We start from the raw sequence: 17,006 nt of genomic DNA, 5'->3' as shown, positions 1-17,006 counted from the left end.
ATTTTACACAAGTTACTAGTGACAATCGATTTGGTTTCAATTCACTGCATTAGTAGTGTTAGAATGACTCAATATAGTTAAGCTAGTAACGAATGCTGAATTTTCGGTGCAATTTAGTCTCCCAATGCTACCAACATTTTTTCTATGTCAACAAGAATGATTATAATATCATTTTAAACAGTGTATTATGTGAAGTAAATATATATATATATATATATATATATATACATGCGTACATTAGAATCAATTACGAAAATACTGTAACATATAAACATTTCAATTTTGTCAATATATTGTCCTTTAAAATTTCAAAGCAGAGTACAATGTACATGCATACAGTCTACATGGATGTATTCTAGTGACGTAATCAAAATCGCACTCTTCAACCTGATGAAATAGCAAAATGGCTACACAGTGAGAATGCTATGTACATTTAAATGCTATTTATTTAAAATAAAGAGTTTAAATATGAAGAAGAACTTCTTTCATAATTTTGACAAGGTAATCTTATAAGTATTTCTTATACCGACAGTTGTTGAATATAGACCATAACACCATGTACAACATCTTCAATTTCTCGCACTACAGGACAGCTCCTATTTTCCTACGAACGAAGGAAAGCATCCCAGATACCCAGACAATATGAACCATGTAACTGGACAAAGTTATTTAGTCATTATCTGTTTCCCTGTTCCTATATGTATCGTTAAAAGGAATACGTCAAGAGACGTGTATCGGTTAGAGTATAGTCATATATTGATTAAATACATAGTAACCACAAATACGGAATAGTCTAATATTGTAAAATGTTAAAGTAATTTCGCACGATATATGGTGTATATTTGCTTTCAGATGCAGGGATGTGGCCCAGAATTCAAAGTACAAGGTGCAAGAAATTACGTTTCTTCAGAATCACAGTGCTTTGTTTGTGACAGTGTGATCTGTGGTAGAAGCATTCCTCTTTTAATGGGGATTGCACCCTACTCAAAAATAGCATTACCAACAAAAATTGGACAATTAATGGGAGACGGTTTTATGGTAATTGTAACAGCAGAAGATGTATTATGTCATCGTTGTTCATCGTTAATAATCCGCCTTGATAAATTGGAAGTTGATACAGACACTGTGAAGAAAGCACTGACTGGTTATATGAAAATGAAATATAATTTGTATGAGGAGGAGAATGAATCACACTTGTTGGATTACTCATACATGTGTGGAACTGAAGAAGAGGTATAAATTACAAAATAGGACTATAGTTAATTTACTTATGCAAAAGACTTTCAAAGACATTTCTATGGATCCCATCCCAGGAGTCCCGTATCTGCCCTCATAAATGTATTTGGAACACTAAGAGTTCTCTGTTAGTGTGTGCAGTATTGAGTTTTAGATGTTCTGTGGAAGAGACCAAGTATTATGAAGAAAGCAATTGCAAACAATTTCAAAGAGAGATATAAAATTGAGCCATGAGGTACAAAATTGAAGCAGCCTCCCTATTTTCAGATACAATTTACAACAAAGTGAAAATACTAATTTACAAAATTCTGTGAGGTTGTGGACTGATCTGATGGTGGACCCTTGTGATCATGCTAATGAGCCTTCAGCTTCCATAAAAGGCAAGAGTATTTCTTCGTAAGCCAAGTGACTAATAGTTTCTCAAGGAGGTCTGTGTGCAATCAGAACAACCATGCAGTCCATTCCAGTCTTTAAATTACGAAGTTAAATGTAATTGAAATCTGACAGAACATTATGGACAATATCTCTGAACTAGTGTGCAACCATGTATTGAATTCACTAACTCACTCTACAGTGCAGGAAATTCTGTGGAAAGTCAACTGTCTACTCAGTTTGTAAAAGACTAGCCCATGTTCTGTATGGAACCAAAGATTTATCACCGTGTTCACAAACGTCTGCCACCTGACTCAATCCTGAGCAAGCTGCATCCAGTTCACTCCACTCTCCTTGAGGATCATCTTAATGTCATCCTGCCACCTGCGCCTAGGTCTTTCCAGCAGTCTCCTCCCTTCAGGCCTTTCAACCAATACACTGTAAACACACCTCCCCTTCCTGGTGCATGCTGCATGTCCCACCCACCTCATCCTCCTTGATTTAATTATCCTAAAAATATCAGGTGAGGAGTACAAGCCGTGAAGCTCATCATCATGCATTTTTCTCCATGATCTGTCTTCCTCCCTCTTAGGTCCAAATATCTTCCTTAACACTCTGTTCTCAAAAACTGTCTATCTGTGTTCCTTCCTCAAAGTAAGAGACCAAGATTCACACCCACACAACACAACTGGCAAAATTATACTTTAGTATATTTTTAACTTTAGTTTTTTTCAGTATGGGATGGGGGGACAAGAGATTTTGAACCGAATGATAACAAGCGTTCACTGAATTTAATCTGCTCTTTATTTTGTCATGAATGTCATTCTGACTTGTTAGTGCTGTCACATTTTTCTTACAATCCATTAGGTATCCATATATTCTGGCTCTGTCCTGAATTTTGATGCTGAGACATGATCATATACTTTGTCCTTTCTGCATTTATCTCTAGACCAACATTCCTACTAGCCCTTACGAGTGTTTGTGTTCACTTTTATAGAATTTATATTATTGCCCAACAGATTAATATCATCAGCATTGACCAAAAGCTGGTGTGTCCCATTCATTTCCAAACTGCCCTGATTTTCTTGGACTTTCCTGATGGCATATTCTAACACAAAATTGGAAAGCAGTGGTGATAGATCATCTCCCTGTTTCAGGCCATTCTGAATAGGAAATGTATCAGACAAATGTTTACCTACACAAATTTTGCTAAATGTTTGACTTAAACACATTTTAATTAGGTGCACCAAATTCATGCAAAATATAGTAACGAGCTCCTTTTTTAACTGAGTCATAGTCTTTCTTGAAATCTGTAAGTAGTTGACAGTTGACGGACTGTCCCACAAATTCATTTCTACACAGTTATAAATGGTTCACAAAGTGAGAACTTTTTTATGTAATATTGCACAATATTATTAAATAATTGAATTTTCAGGTACCAAATGGCCCAGACAGTGAAGACCAGCTGATTTTCCAGGCTTTTAAGGGCATCCAGGCCATAGGTTCAGAAGATGAGGGCAGTGATCCTCACGCAAACATCAAACAAGAGGAAATTGATGAAAAAGATGGTTTAGATGTCACAGGGTATAAATGTGTGTCATGCCAGTATAAAACCACTAGTTCTGCAATATTTATGGAGCATTTAAAGATTCATTCCAAAGAAATGTATTTCAAATGTTCAAACTGCAATGAAGAATTCCACAATCACTGTGAAATTCAGGATCACATAAAGAACGTGCATCACTCACAGTCACAGAGAAACAGAACAGATGATGTCACAGGCAGAATTCCTCACACATTTTATGAATGCAATATTTGTAAATTTCAGAGTCCTGACAGAACACTTTTTGACATTCATGTTTCTAAACACGACAGGGCACAATTTTATAAGTGTTCAGTCTGCAATAAACAACTGAAGTCAAAAACATTACTGAAGAAACACATGAACAGTCACAGAGTCTTCAAATGTGGATTGTGTAACCTAACATTTAAAGAAAAGAGCAGCTTACTGGAGCACTTCGTGCAGCACAGGATTTCTAAGGCTGTTCAAGTTAAAGAAGAGACGCAAGGCGGTGCAGATTCCAGGGACGGTCCTGAAGAACAGGTACAGGATAGCTGGCTGAATCATGAGCAGGATTATGACAGAGTAGAACAGCTGCTGGAACAGTTGCATGCTGAAGATCCCACCAGCAACCCTAAGATGAGAGATGACAAGAGTCCTCAAGATGAGGACATGCAGGGAGATGAGCAGAGACAAGCTGTAGATTCTGAAACTAATGTCAAACAGCACCATTCTGAAAGTGAAGACGCTTTCGGAGAAGTTCAGAATGAAATGAATGAAGCAACTTTTTTGCTAGAAAATTCTGTTTTGGGGCAAGATGATGATGATGAATACGATGATGATGATGATAACCTATCAGCAGATATGGATAAAAATGATGACAGTGAAACTAACGATTTCCTTAATGATCCTTCTGATTATTTAGAAGACTTTCAGCAAAGCAGTAAGGAGCAGAAAGAGAATGAAGGGACGAATAAACATAAGTCTGAAGGTGTTGTTAATGTGCCTGGCGATGGAAGCGCAGACAATTCTAAGAACTTGTCTACGATGTCATTAAAGAAAAGGGTCTACGTGTGTTCTATATGCGGTTTGAGGACTTACACTGAGAACCACATGAAGAGACATTTCAAGAGCCACGTGGCTATCGAGAAAAAGATCTATGAATGCCACATATGTAACAAGGTATTAACAACCCGCAGTAACCTGAACAGACACCTTTCAAACCATGAGAATTGTCCTGGCATCGTGATGTGCAAACTGTGCAATGAAGAACTGACCGATAGACTGCACCTGAAGCAGCATCTTGAGGACCAGCACACAGGACCCCAACACTGTTCGTTCTGTAACATGGAATTCACAAGCAAGAGAGCGTTCAAAGAACATGAATTAACCCATCCAGAGAGAGCTATCCATCAGTGTGGCATATGCCACAAAAGATTCCTGACTCAACTTCGACTTAGGGTGCACATGGAAAACATACACGACAGGCCGAAAGATGGGGATGCAGAAGAGAAAACATTCAAGTGCCACATCTGTTCCAAGATTTTAACAACATATCATAACTTGAAAAGACATGTGAGGAACCATGAGAAGAGTTCAGGAAGTGTAAAATGTACTTTGTGCTCCGAAGAATTGACAGATAAGTTGCATCTGCGGCAACACGTCGAAGAGACGCACCCTGAAACTCACCAGTGTCCATTCTGTCAAAAGGTGTTTTCAAATAAAAAAGTCTGCAAAGCTCATGAACTCTCTCACCCAGAAAGATATGTGTACAAATGTGACATGTGCGATAAGATGTTTCTGAATGAAACCAGATTAGAAAAACACAAGACCGTGTTCCACAGGGATCCTCACTGCCAATACTGTGAGAAAGAAATAAAGGATCCTACAAAACTGTTTAATCACGAACGACGGCACGAGATGTATAAGAACAAATTTCCTTGTCAGCAGTGTCCGAAGGTCTTTCGCACACCATCGGGTCTGAAGTACCACACGTCCATTCACACCGGGAAGTACGCAGTCTATTGCGAGATATGTGGCAAGGGGATGCACTCAGAGATTGTGCTGGAAGAACACAAAGCCACTCACACGAAAGAAATCCGTTACACGTGCGAACTGTGCGGGCGAAACTTCTCTTCCAACAGTACCTATCGGATGCACCGAAAATGGCACGACAACCCTCTGCCATACAAGTGCAAGATCTGCGATCGCAAGTTCAAGCATACTTCCATCCTAGCCGTGCACATGAGGCGTGCGCACACAGGAGAGCGTCCCTACAAGTGTCCCCACTGCCCATATACTTTCAGCGTGAGTAGCACCCTACACAAACACATAATCCTGCACACCAAGAAGTACCCCCACAACTGCAAGCTTTGTGGAAAGGGGTTCACCACTCGTACCAAAATTGCAAGACATATGGCAAAGGCGCACAATGACTTTGACATGCTGAATGCCAAGCCCACGCCATGCCAGTACAAGATGGTGCTGAAACCAAGTGAGCTGTCATCAGCAGACTCTGAGCTGAAGCAGGAGGAACAGCTTCCTGAGCCCAAGTTTGAGGAACGCAATTTAGAGCCTGGGCAGACAATCTTCTTGTTTCAGTAAAGATATTCCAGGTTCAGGAAGTTGAAACATTTTACCTGTGTTGTAAATAATTCTGTGTTTAGACTCTGATTTTTATAGTTACTGTAGAAAAAAAATATCTCAAGAAAGTTCTCCTTTAGACAGGCCTCAATAAATGTTATACATATCACCTTCAAACATTTCACTCTAACTGTCCACCCCATCAGTAATTTGAGTGCAGCCTAATTGGTTAGATTTGCATGTTTTTCGAGGATCCGGTTTTGAGCAGCTCGGCAGCGTGAGGTTCGTTCACCCAGGGAACATGCGTGGGAAATTAAAGAAGTTGGAAATAAATATTTTGGTCTGTGCAAAAGTGCACGTTGTTTTCATATAAATTTCACACTATTGACAATACAAAGTGTTAATTTATCCCCAATTCTGAAAGTCTGTGATGATGGTGCATTGTTGAAGCAAACTGTTTTCTAGACATTATCCATCGTCCAAGATTAAATAAAGTCGATAAAACCACGGCATTTCGGAGACGCGAGTCTATTTCTGTCTTCAGGTAAGAGCTACTCTGTTGGGCCCAATCGATAGAGCTAATCCCTATCTCCCTATCTGTTAGTTTATTGTAATGTGTGGTCTTGGCCTGCATATCCTCGCTAGCTGACGCAACGGCCGCGTCATCACCACTGAAATCTTGGCCAAGCTTTGGGTACTTAGTCGTCTTTTACTAGTTACAGAGTGCAGGTAGTCTTAGTGTGCTTGTGAAATGAGAGGTTTCATTTGCGATAGTTTTGCAAAGTATGCGTCCAAGAAAAAATGACACCAAAAATATCCCGCATCAACAGTGTTATGTAAACGGACTGTAAACATTTTGAATGACAGGGTCATTTCTGGACAAACTTAAGTACAAGAATGTTATGGGAAGATAATGGATTTAACGCTCAATTGGAAGCAAGCCCAAAAAATTAAAAGATTTAAGGTTCTCACAGCAGTGAAGATGATGATGGCCCACGCAAAAAATTTCTCACTGACTGCACTAGAAGAAGTAGTCAGCGCATGGTTGATAATATTCAAATTTGACATCCTAGATGTCCACATTTTAACATAAAAAATTTTAATTGCAGAGGACTCTATAAGACGGACAATCCGCACTCTTTTCAAGAACTTGCAGACAATATAATGAATTCTTTTCGGGCTACCAGCCGTTTTTGTCCTCGTCCTTGGGCACTGAGGACGAGGACAAAAATGGTTCTCGAAACAATGGTGTTTTCTTCATTTAGCCACTTTACACAGCTGGTAGCCCGAGAAAAATTTATTATAGTCACCGTGAAAGCTTCAGATCATAAACTCACAGACAATATTCAAAGAGAAATTTCTAATATCGAAAGACAAACTCTGTCGTGTGTCAAGAAAGTGCAAGGCTGGCTTAAAAGCAGGAGATCTGTACTTTGAGACTCTTCTACAAAGTAAGATAAGTTGGATTGCAGGGGGGGAAATGGACTTTAAATTCCCACCAGACGCAAGGATCCTCAGAATATTCCCTAATGCACTCAAGCATTAGGGAATATGAATGAATTTTTCATGTGCAACCACGACCTAGATAAATACTGAGATCTGCCTCAAGTATGTTACTGCTTGCATTCTTAATTGCAATGTTAGAAGGAAAAAACAATTCTGAAGCTCAAAGTCGAGGCATTTTCATTCATGGCAATAATATATGCCTGTCAGTGTCGACACAACACAGCTCAAGATAACTTATTAAGGTCAAAGGGCATTTTCACCAGTTAGATCTTGCTCAGAATTCAACTTCCACAACCATAGTGACACATACCGCTCATTCCTTTTCTTACATGTGATTAACTTTAGTTCTGTGCTTTATTTTTATGTAATGATCTGTGTCTGGAATTATGCAACTTTCCGTCAGAATTATAAATGTATTATCACAATCACACGACTTGTCTCAGAATTTGTGGACTTTTCTCTGTCTTCAGCCCATATTTTGTTTAGTCTCTGAAAATGATTAAGGGTATCTGCCTTCATAAATATGAAACACCCTGTCCACTCTTATGCACAAGTGCAATACAAGGTACGTCATGTCTGTTTCATCCATCCGCTTGATTAATCTGAAAGATCTGAATGGATTTTGATTAAATTCGTTATTGCATGTTCTGCAATAAAATTTGGCATTTACATTTAATTTTGAGATATTAGTTTTCCATGGCGGCAATTCAAATTAAAATTAATCAAAATTTAACTAAAACATAACAGAAAATAGAGAGCTGATTAGAACCTAGATCTGTATATGAAACATGCACTTTTAACAACTTAATTAATTTAATTATAATATTGAAAAGTAATTTATGACTGCAGTATGATTTGTTTTATGGCAATACACTTGTATCTGCAAAATGGAGTACTCATTTCTGTTATGTACCCCTGAGATAACTTCTTTCTGAAACACTCAGGGGACATCATCTAATTATCATACAATAGATATATTTTGAGAAAAGTTTAAAAATCTTGAGCTTGGAAATTTTTAAACTTGCCTGAGAGCACAAAACGGGCTGGTAGAAACTTGTATTGCATAAACTGGGCGCATAATGTGGAAGTCTCTGCATGTTTCATCTCTGATACTACTCAATGAATTTTAACGAAACTTGGACATGCATCCAGACTTGTCGGATGAATTACATTTTTCGATATGGTGAACGTTTAACGTAAGTTGTTTTTGTGCGGTATGATATACAGTTGATTAGCTTTGCGGTGGCGTTAAAATTGATGTCGAGGCCAGTGAGATACGGGAATTAACAAAGAACGCATCTGGATGATATGTGTAGGCCTATACACCATCGGAGTAGTGGACGTACCTTACCTCTGCCACAGTGAGGACCAGATGCAGACGAAACAAAAGCAACTCGTCCCCTGGCTGGGCAGTGCACAGCTGCTGTGGCATCTGGCAGATGGCTCTCACAGTAATTACCGCTGCACGCACCAAATTAAAACTGCGTCTTGTGTTCCTGAGCAAACATTCGTAATGTGACGCTCTGTTTGTCACGACCTTCTACAACATTTCAGTCCTCCATCATCAGGAACCTCTAAAACGTCGGTAAACTTCTACCAGACTACACGGCGCAACAATCCAGAAGATAGTCATCTTCGTATTCACCGCCGTGAAAACCTCAAATCCTACCGATATTTCGAGCTCTTTGTCCAAACAATGCTGCATGATCAGTTTCGTGCGCACAAAATCAGTAAATTCTCATACCTGACCACATTAAACGTATTATATTTAATTTGTTTATGCCTGTTCTGTGCGTTACGTATTTCTGAAGTCCACAACCCGTCGTTAGTTTCTGTCTCTACACAAATGTTCAGCTTTTAAAAAATTATATTGGCTTTCTTTGAATCAAAGTTCCTGCTCCAAATCAATGACACGATCGCACTACAAGTGAAAATCGTGAAATTGTTTCATAAATCAGTTGGACCTCACTCGGAATCGATAACACAGTTTGAAATAGCGATAAAGATTGGAAATAAGTAACACTGGCATTTCAAACTTGATCGTCACGCCACTTCACTTAGGTCGTTGTTTCACTAATGCAGTTCCATGTCATTGTTCCTCATGTTAGAGCATGAAGAACGCCTAATAAAACCCCTACATTTTCTTACAACTGCCTGTCCGAAATTTAAGAGGCCTAGTTGGTGTTTAAACTCGGGCTAATGTGCTCGTCTAGCCCCTGAAGTCCACATCACCCGCCATACATTTCGGTTGGGTTGTGACGATCCAGCAGGTACAAGTTTCGAATCGAACCGGCACCGCACCTCGTGGTAGAATTCTTACCACGGGGTTGAATCTTGCCAAGGAGATCGACGTATTTTTTCCTTACTTGCTCCTGGCAAATGCCAGGATCTTCTTCTTATAGCGTTATAACCCTGTGTGGGTCTTAGCTTGTTTGATGAATTTTTTCCATTCTGTCCTATCATCCACAATTCTTCTCCATCCCCTTACTCCCATCGTCCTCACATCCTCCTCCACGTCGTCTATCCATCGTTTCCGTGGTCTCCCTCTCATCCTTCTTCCTATCGGTCTCCATTCCATCACTCTTCTAGTTACCCTGTTTCCTTCCATTCTTGCAACATGGCCAAGCCAGGCTAACCTTTTGCTTTTGATTAGCCTCACGATATCTGCTCCCTGTATGATACAATCTAGTTCATGATTCATCCTAATTCTCCAGGAGCCATCACTATTCTGTATTGGACCATAGATTTTCCGCAATATTTTGCGTTCAAATATTCTAAGTTGTTGCTCATCAAAGCTAGTTAATGTCCAGGCTTCACATCCATATGTGACTACTGGTCTTATCAGAACTTTATAGATTCTCAGTTTAAGTTCCCTCCCCAGTATTTTAGACTTCATTAAATTCTGATAGGCATAGTAACACCTATTACCATTCACAATACGTGCTTTAATTTCATTAGTTACTGAATTTATAGTATTAATCTGTGAACCCAGGTAATTAAAATTCTGCACATGTTCAAAATTATAATGTCCTATTCTCAATTTATTTGTGACATTTCTTGCTGCTCTTGTAACTTTCATATATTTTGTTTTCGATTCATTTATTTTTAGCCCCCTTAATTCTGTTTCTTCTATCAATTTTAATACTGTTTCTTCCAGTGCAGCTTTATTCCTGCTAATAATAGCTAGATCATCTGCATATGCACTCACGTGTATTGATTTGATGCCTATATGTCCTGAGATCTCAAGTTTCCGAATAGATGCTTCCAGCGTCAGGTTAAAGAGCATTGTCGAGAGAGCATCTCCTTGTCTAACTCCCATATTGACATTAAATGGTTTAGTTAGCTCACCATCTACTCTTACTACAGCCTTGGAGTCTTTCAACGTCGCTCTGATGAGCCTGACGTATTTAGATGCAAATGCCGGGATAGTACATTAAAATACGTCGCGGCCAAGTTCCTTCTACATCATGCACAATAATTCTAAATTTCACCCTGCACTGTTAAAAGAATAACAAAATCAATCTGGACGTACAGTTGGTACAGGGAGTTTTTATATTTGTATCAACAGGTGGACGCTGGACGGAGCTCCAAATGCGGACACACCCGCAGTAGCTCAACGGTTCATCAGTGTCAAGCTAAAACGTAAACCCAGAAGATACAGACCGGAAACAACTAATGGAGTTTCACCTGCAAATAACGCCGTTCTGACTTGTGTTAAAGAAACTACGCATCTCGTAGACTGGCTGCCCCCCCCCCCCCACACCCAACCAGCTGCATGCAGGTGCCAAGACTTGCCCCTTTTTCTTTCTTTCAACTTCCGCAATTCTTTTTGTCTTTATGATCCCCCACGCAGCTGCGCCTCAAGAAGGAAGGGTACATCACTTATTCTTCTGCATTTCCTTTTCTACGTCTCCATGCAATTTCCGGCCACGGAACGTAACATCACAATACCGCCTATTGTAAACGAGAGACGGGAATGGCTGAACATGGTAATGACAATGACAATCTTTATTTAGATATCAATACAAGTAAACCAACTCCCTGAAGCAGAGTCCGTCTTCACAAACCACACAGTCGCTCAGACAGCCAAGAAATCCCGTCTTTTTGAACGCCAAAGGTTCATTACCGTGTTCACAACATTTAGCCAATGGACTCCATCATGAGCCAGCTGACTCCAGTCCAGACTATATTTCTTTAAGGCCCGTTTTAATATCATCTTCCTAGGTCTCACAAGCGTCTCTGTCCGCCAGGTTTTCAAAATAAAATTTCGTACGCATTTCTCATTTCTCGCACGCGTGCTACGTTCCCACACATCTAACCTCCTTGATTTTACGACCCGAATAATTTTTGGTGAAAGGTACAAATTATGAAGCTCCTCATTAGGTAATTTTCTCTGTCCTTCTGTCACCTCAACACCCTGTTCTCACTTTGCGTCTTTCCATAACTTTACAGACCCACACAGGACAGATAAAGTGTACTTTGCTACATGGCGTATGAACTGATGAAATGAAACTGTAATCAACGAGGTTCAGCCCAATAGCCAATCACAGAGCTTCTTTACGAAGTCGACAGCTGGGCAGTTCATGTCCGCAAACGTCGATATTCCAGTTCCATTACCACCGCCGGCTGCATTTAACATCGCTATTAGAATTAAATGTGTTCGACAACTGTTATCGTGGACCACCAACACCAAATTTCACGTAAAGCCGTCGACTACTTTCAGAGATAAAAAATAAGGCAGGCCGGAAAGCATGACACTGGATCCAATCCCCAGTAATTTCAATTCCGTAAGATCCGTCTTAATAATGTCTTGTCATCGGCCACTACTGCTCTCTTTCTTCAGGATTCTCGAGTGAAAAGTTAGTATGTACTTCTTGTTTCGCCATGCCCGACGCCCGTCCTGTCCTGGGACTAGCCTTTGTTCTGTTGTTTCTCTATCCACCCGCATGAGACGCCCGTTCTCAAATGAACTCGAGACAGAAGCCAGATGTTTCGGATACCTTCTCTGCCTCCATCATCAGCGAGGCGAAGGCAGAGGTCTCCGAAACGTTGAACGTCTGTCCAGAACTGACACAGCTTGTTTCCCGATAAGTTTTTATAGAATTCACGTCTTAGCAAAACTGTTTATCTGTTAACTTGTTCGGAAAACTGTAGCTACATAATCAAGACAGCTGGATTCACGAAAACAAAGTACGATGGTAACTTAATTTGCTACCTGCTTTACCGATCGATAAATTGGCATTTTGCCCACAGAATACAACTACGGGTTTCATTTGTTCTTCAGAGCAAACAGCCAGCTGCTGTTTGCCTTAACACAAAGCGCTTGATTTTTGTAACACTGCTGCTGTATGTTCTGGATGTCAGGACCATACTTTTAAATATGCAATAATTTAGACGAACGAAGCTCTTCGAAAGACAAGGGACTAATCTGTATTCAGTGCATTAAAAGCTCTACTTATACCTCGGGGATTATTTTTCGTGGTCACAAGAAAGTCGTGTGTCTGACTCACGGACTGGGGAGTGTGGTGTCCCTTTTTTCCTTCGACAGTGATGGTCAGATCATCTGCTTTTCGATCTACCAACAACTCTTCTTCGTCGCCCAGCTTTCGAACTCGCGCTCATTGAAACTGACTGTCCATCAGTCGACAGCGGATAACATGTCAATGGTCATCGCCCTGACGATGGAAGTCTCTGAAACGTCGGTAATCTTCTACCTGACTACACGGTGCTACAACCCAGAAGACAGCCATCTTCAACATCTTTATAGTCCAATTCTAAAGGGTTTTGATGACGGTAGTTTACACTTAAAATTATTTGTTGTCAGGACTTTTCCCATCGTCTGTTTTATAAAATAACAAATAATCTTTATAGTCCGCTTTATTTCTCATAACATTCCTTGGTTTGTGTAAATTATTCACAACTCGACTGCGTAAAGAAGAGAATATATTTGTTCATTTTATTTAAATCAGAGCAGATGTGGCAGGCGGTCCCAAAAGAAATGTAATCCACAGCATGGAAAGAGTAAAAAAAGAAACGTAATTTTACTGCGAGGCCCCACCCGTGTCACAAATCACAGTGGAAACATGGCAGACGTGGGACTCGGATATCATAGTTTGGATCAATGAAGAGGAAATAATTGATTAAATCACGAAACCGATTTCCCCGCCGACGAAATGCAATTTAGTAATTGAAGGGAAGATGCGTGAATGCGCCTATACTCCATGCACAGCCAACCACTGCGCCGTGAAGATATATATATATATATATATATATATATATATATATATATATATATATAGGGGCCTTACGACATCCACTGCACAGGATGTAACAATAAAGAGAAAAATACGCTAGCGGAATCAAATCCTGGCTGTCGAGTCCACAGACAAAGAAGTCGGAACTTTCACGTACTCCATGCTGGAGTACGCTTTCTTTTCATTTCACATCTCATTAGCATTTTTTTTTTCATACTACGGATATCTCAGGATCGAATACTGACTGAGGCCGTTCCCTCAAGCACACCGCGTTGTGAGCAGTCACATGTCAAAACGCTGTGCCTAAACACAGATGGGGTCTCGAACCCACATCTGCCTATTCACAGAGAGATCGAGTCACGTGAAATCGTTACTGTGTTAGTAAAGGCCTTGTGTCAACACGGGAAGTTAATTTAAAATATCTATCCTGCGCCTGGCAGGAAGCAACCTGCACCAAACGCGTTGCGGTCGGCTGGCGGATTTTATTTTTAATTTTCTGAAATATTAATTTCGGTGGTCAGACCCGACCTGTCAACAGGGCTATTTCTCTGTATCGCTGATCGAGCGTCTGTTGTTCAGGTTCCCACGTGGGATAAAGGGTATGCTTTCCCCTCATTCCAACGTCCAATAAAGCCCCTCGGTTCACTGACTCCTTAGCTGTCTGAATATTTATATCACAGTGGTAATGTGTTCCACCTCTTTTAACACTTGCCAGTTCGGCATTTGACTCACATAATAAATCTAAGAATTGTTAAAACAGTAATTTTCGCCCATAAGCAAAGTCTACCGAATAATTTTGTAATGAATAAGCAGAGAGTTTCGTGTGAGACCGACAAAAAATCGAACAGAATTGCGAATAAAAAGTGCAGGTAATTCAACGTTCATGTACGCCGAAAAACCCCGCATTCGCGAAATTAACAACTTCTTCGATGATCTTCTGAGTTTTAACTCCGCGTGGACTCGTCGGTAGACGTCATCGGAGGAACAGAATGCTTCAGGGCTGAAATCCACACGGCATTACTGCAGGACCTAACACTTCAAACCTCAACAATATTTATCGACCACCCTCAGTTCTCAAATCAAATATCTGGAGCGCAGCCCTGAACCCGCTTTATAAGAATAAATTCACCATCCACAGAGCACGAGTTACGGTCAACTTGTTCTCTACTTTAGTTTCTTTAGGAACTTACAACATTCAAAAAAATCTTCAAAAAAACTTTAAAAAAATTTACAAAGCGGCCCTTCAGAGGCCAACAGTGCAACGAGACAGACGTAGCCAATCACAAAAACTTTGAACCGGTTCTCAGATATGAAATGTGACCATTGGTACGAGAGCCACGAGCCAAGGGTCGTTCTTAAACTAACCATAAAGCAACAGAAACTGTTACTAAAAATGGTGATCGTATCATTAAAATACTACATTCCCGTTGACCAATGTCATATTATTCACCGCCGATAAAACACATAATGATCTCTGTATGCATTAATCGATTGCCAAGGACAGATAAATATCCACGCGTTAGACAGACGTATGGCCAACCACATTCGGCCCCAAAGCGGGTCACATCACCTCCCTGGCAAATCGTTAACGAAATGACGAGATTTCCTGAAATTTGATAAACTTCATGTTACATTTCACCTGAATCTGTACGATAGTTTGTATACACACCACCTCTACGTCAGCGCGTGTGCAAAACTTCTGGAAGGAGGAGTAAGTTTCTATGACAAATATTTTCTATTTACACTGTCTAGGGCCCAACCGACTAACTGCAAACAACCACGAAACACTTCGGTGTCCGGGCAGAGATTCGAACCTCGGATCTTCTCGAATACGAAGAAGCGAGCAGCAGATGCCTTTGCGCGGTACTGACGGCTGCAGCAGCGGTGTCATCTGCCGGCCTCGAGCCACCTGCCCGAGTGCTTGTTCACGAGGAAAGGACGTCTACAGTTTATCGCGTAGGCTAGACGGGCTACATTACAATCAACTCTCTGGCACGAGGACCCGAACCCCGCCACTACACACGATCCTAAACCAGTTCCGTTTACCAACTACCAGCATAATAACCGAAAACGCTGATAAATATCTACCAGACTACACGGCACAGCATCTCAGTACACAGCCATCTTGGTACTCGTCGCCGTCAGAACCTGAAATCTCACGATTTCGAACCGGTTCCTCCGCCAAATTTTCTTACCTATTCTAGTCACATGTCCAACCCATCAAAGCCCCTACATCTCGCTTACAGCATTAGGTTCCTTGTTATGCAACACGCTAAACTGTTCACACTTCGTCTTCCTTGCTTCATTTTTCTTCTTCGAGGACTATTAATTGGTTTTTCGTCCTCCTTAATTAAGCCATTCTCTGTAAATTCTGAATTGTGAATGCTCCTTGCTAAAATAAGAAGAACACGCCTATAGTACGCAACCTTTACCATCATCGTCCACAAAAACCTTGCAGTAGGCTGCAGGCGATGTAGAAAAATACGCGATTCATTCACTGGTTTTTACCTACTCATCTTATTATTAACAACAGAGACGAGCGAATTGCGATCTAATATTACGCTTTGCACAATTTTAGCCAAGATATACGAATGTACATTTTAAACGCAATTGTCTTCCTTCACGACTTAATCGAATCGTTCATCGGAAACCGACTATTGACAGAACAGCATAAATTCAGAGGGCCTTGATTTTGAATCACAAATTTATCAGTAACTTTAATGTATGCTCTGTGACATACGTTAAAATATGTCTTGACCTGTTCATTTTTTTAAAAAAAAATATTAATACAAAATGACATAGGTTATCTTAATTTAAAAAAATATTTTTTTTAACTATAGGCCTACACGTCGTGTCGCCCGCCATGTCGGTATAACCGATTACAAAACATTGAAAAGTACGACTTTAGGTCGTATGATTTGAAGCTTTCACGGCGATTAAGTATGGTGAATTCTCCTCGGGCTACCAGCCGTGTCAGGTGGTTTAATAGAGAAAACACCAACGTTTCGAGAACCATCTTCGTCCTCGGGGTAATAAAGGTCATTACTTCATTACCCTGTCACGGATGGTAGCCCGAAAAGAATTCACCATACGACGTTCGGATAAACCCCAATGGCACAACGTCTGTACCAGATTTCATCCAAATTCATCAAGCGATTCTCGAGTTTAATCACGAGGACAGGCACGGATATTCAGCCCTATATGGATTCATTGGATGCACATCTTCCAAAGAACAACAGGCATTTAATGAACTCAGTCTTCTCCTAACTTCCCAGACATCAGCATCACAATGGAGGTCTCGGGTTCGAATTCTGTCCCGGTTCCGGCTGCCAGGATTTTTTAAAAATTTTCCTCAACCTAACCAAGACAGTGCGGGTAACCGGGTTCTGGGGTTCTCACGGCGCCTAGTTTCAAGATGGGGCTGTCTTCTTGGTTGTAACGTTGATCAGTCTGGTAGGCATTTACCTGAGTTTCAGATGTACTTGCTGCGTCCA

General features: G+C 40.5%; 2 protein-coding genes across 5 annotated transcripts in view; one reads left to right on the top strand and one right to left on the bottom strand.

The window, feature by feature from the left end:
• Window positions 1-17,006, bottom strand: part of Dmtn (transmembrane and coiled-coil domain 2 protein Dmtn) — a 49,528-nt gene that overhangs the window by 16,298 nt on the left and 16,224 nt on the right. The gene's annotated exons all lie outside the window — the stretch shown is intronic.
• LOC110829752 (uncharacterized) lies at window positions 336-5,921 on the top strand. 4 transcript variants are annotated; one of them, XM_022063801.2, is made up of 3 exons: window positions 336-501; window positions 853-1,233; window positions 3,044-5,921. In XM_022063801.2, exons 1-3 carry the CDS (start codon window positions 421-423, stop codon window positions 5,771-5,773), a joined length of 3,192 nt encoding a protein of 1,063 aa, XP_021919493.1. In that variant the 5' UTR covers window positions 336-420; the 3' UTR covers window positions 5,774-5,921. The 4 variants fall into 4 exon arrangements, with proteins under 4 accessions (XP_021919493.1, XP_021919494.1, XP_021919495.1 ...); XM_022063802.2 differs by lacking the exon at window positions 336-501 and adding an exon at window positions 573-651; XM_022063803.2 differs by lacking the exon at window positions 336-501 and adding an exon at window positions 625-737.

The sequence above is a fragment of the Zootermopsis nevadensis genome, unplaced genomic scaffold (assembly GCF_977971745.1).
Source record: "Zootermopsis nevadensis isolate Lab colony 2312 unplaced genomic scaffold, Znev_1.0 Znev_ptg000007l, whole genome shotgun sequence".
Taxonomy (NCBI): Eukaryota; Metazoa; Arthropoda; class Insecta; order Blattodea; family Termopsidae; genus Zootermopsis; species Zootermopsis nevadensis.
Note: the sequence above shows the minus strand (reverse complement) of the source record. Positions and strands in the feature narration are given on the sequence as shown.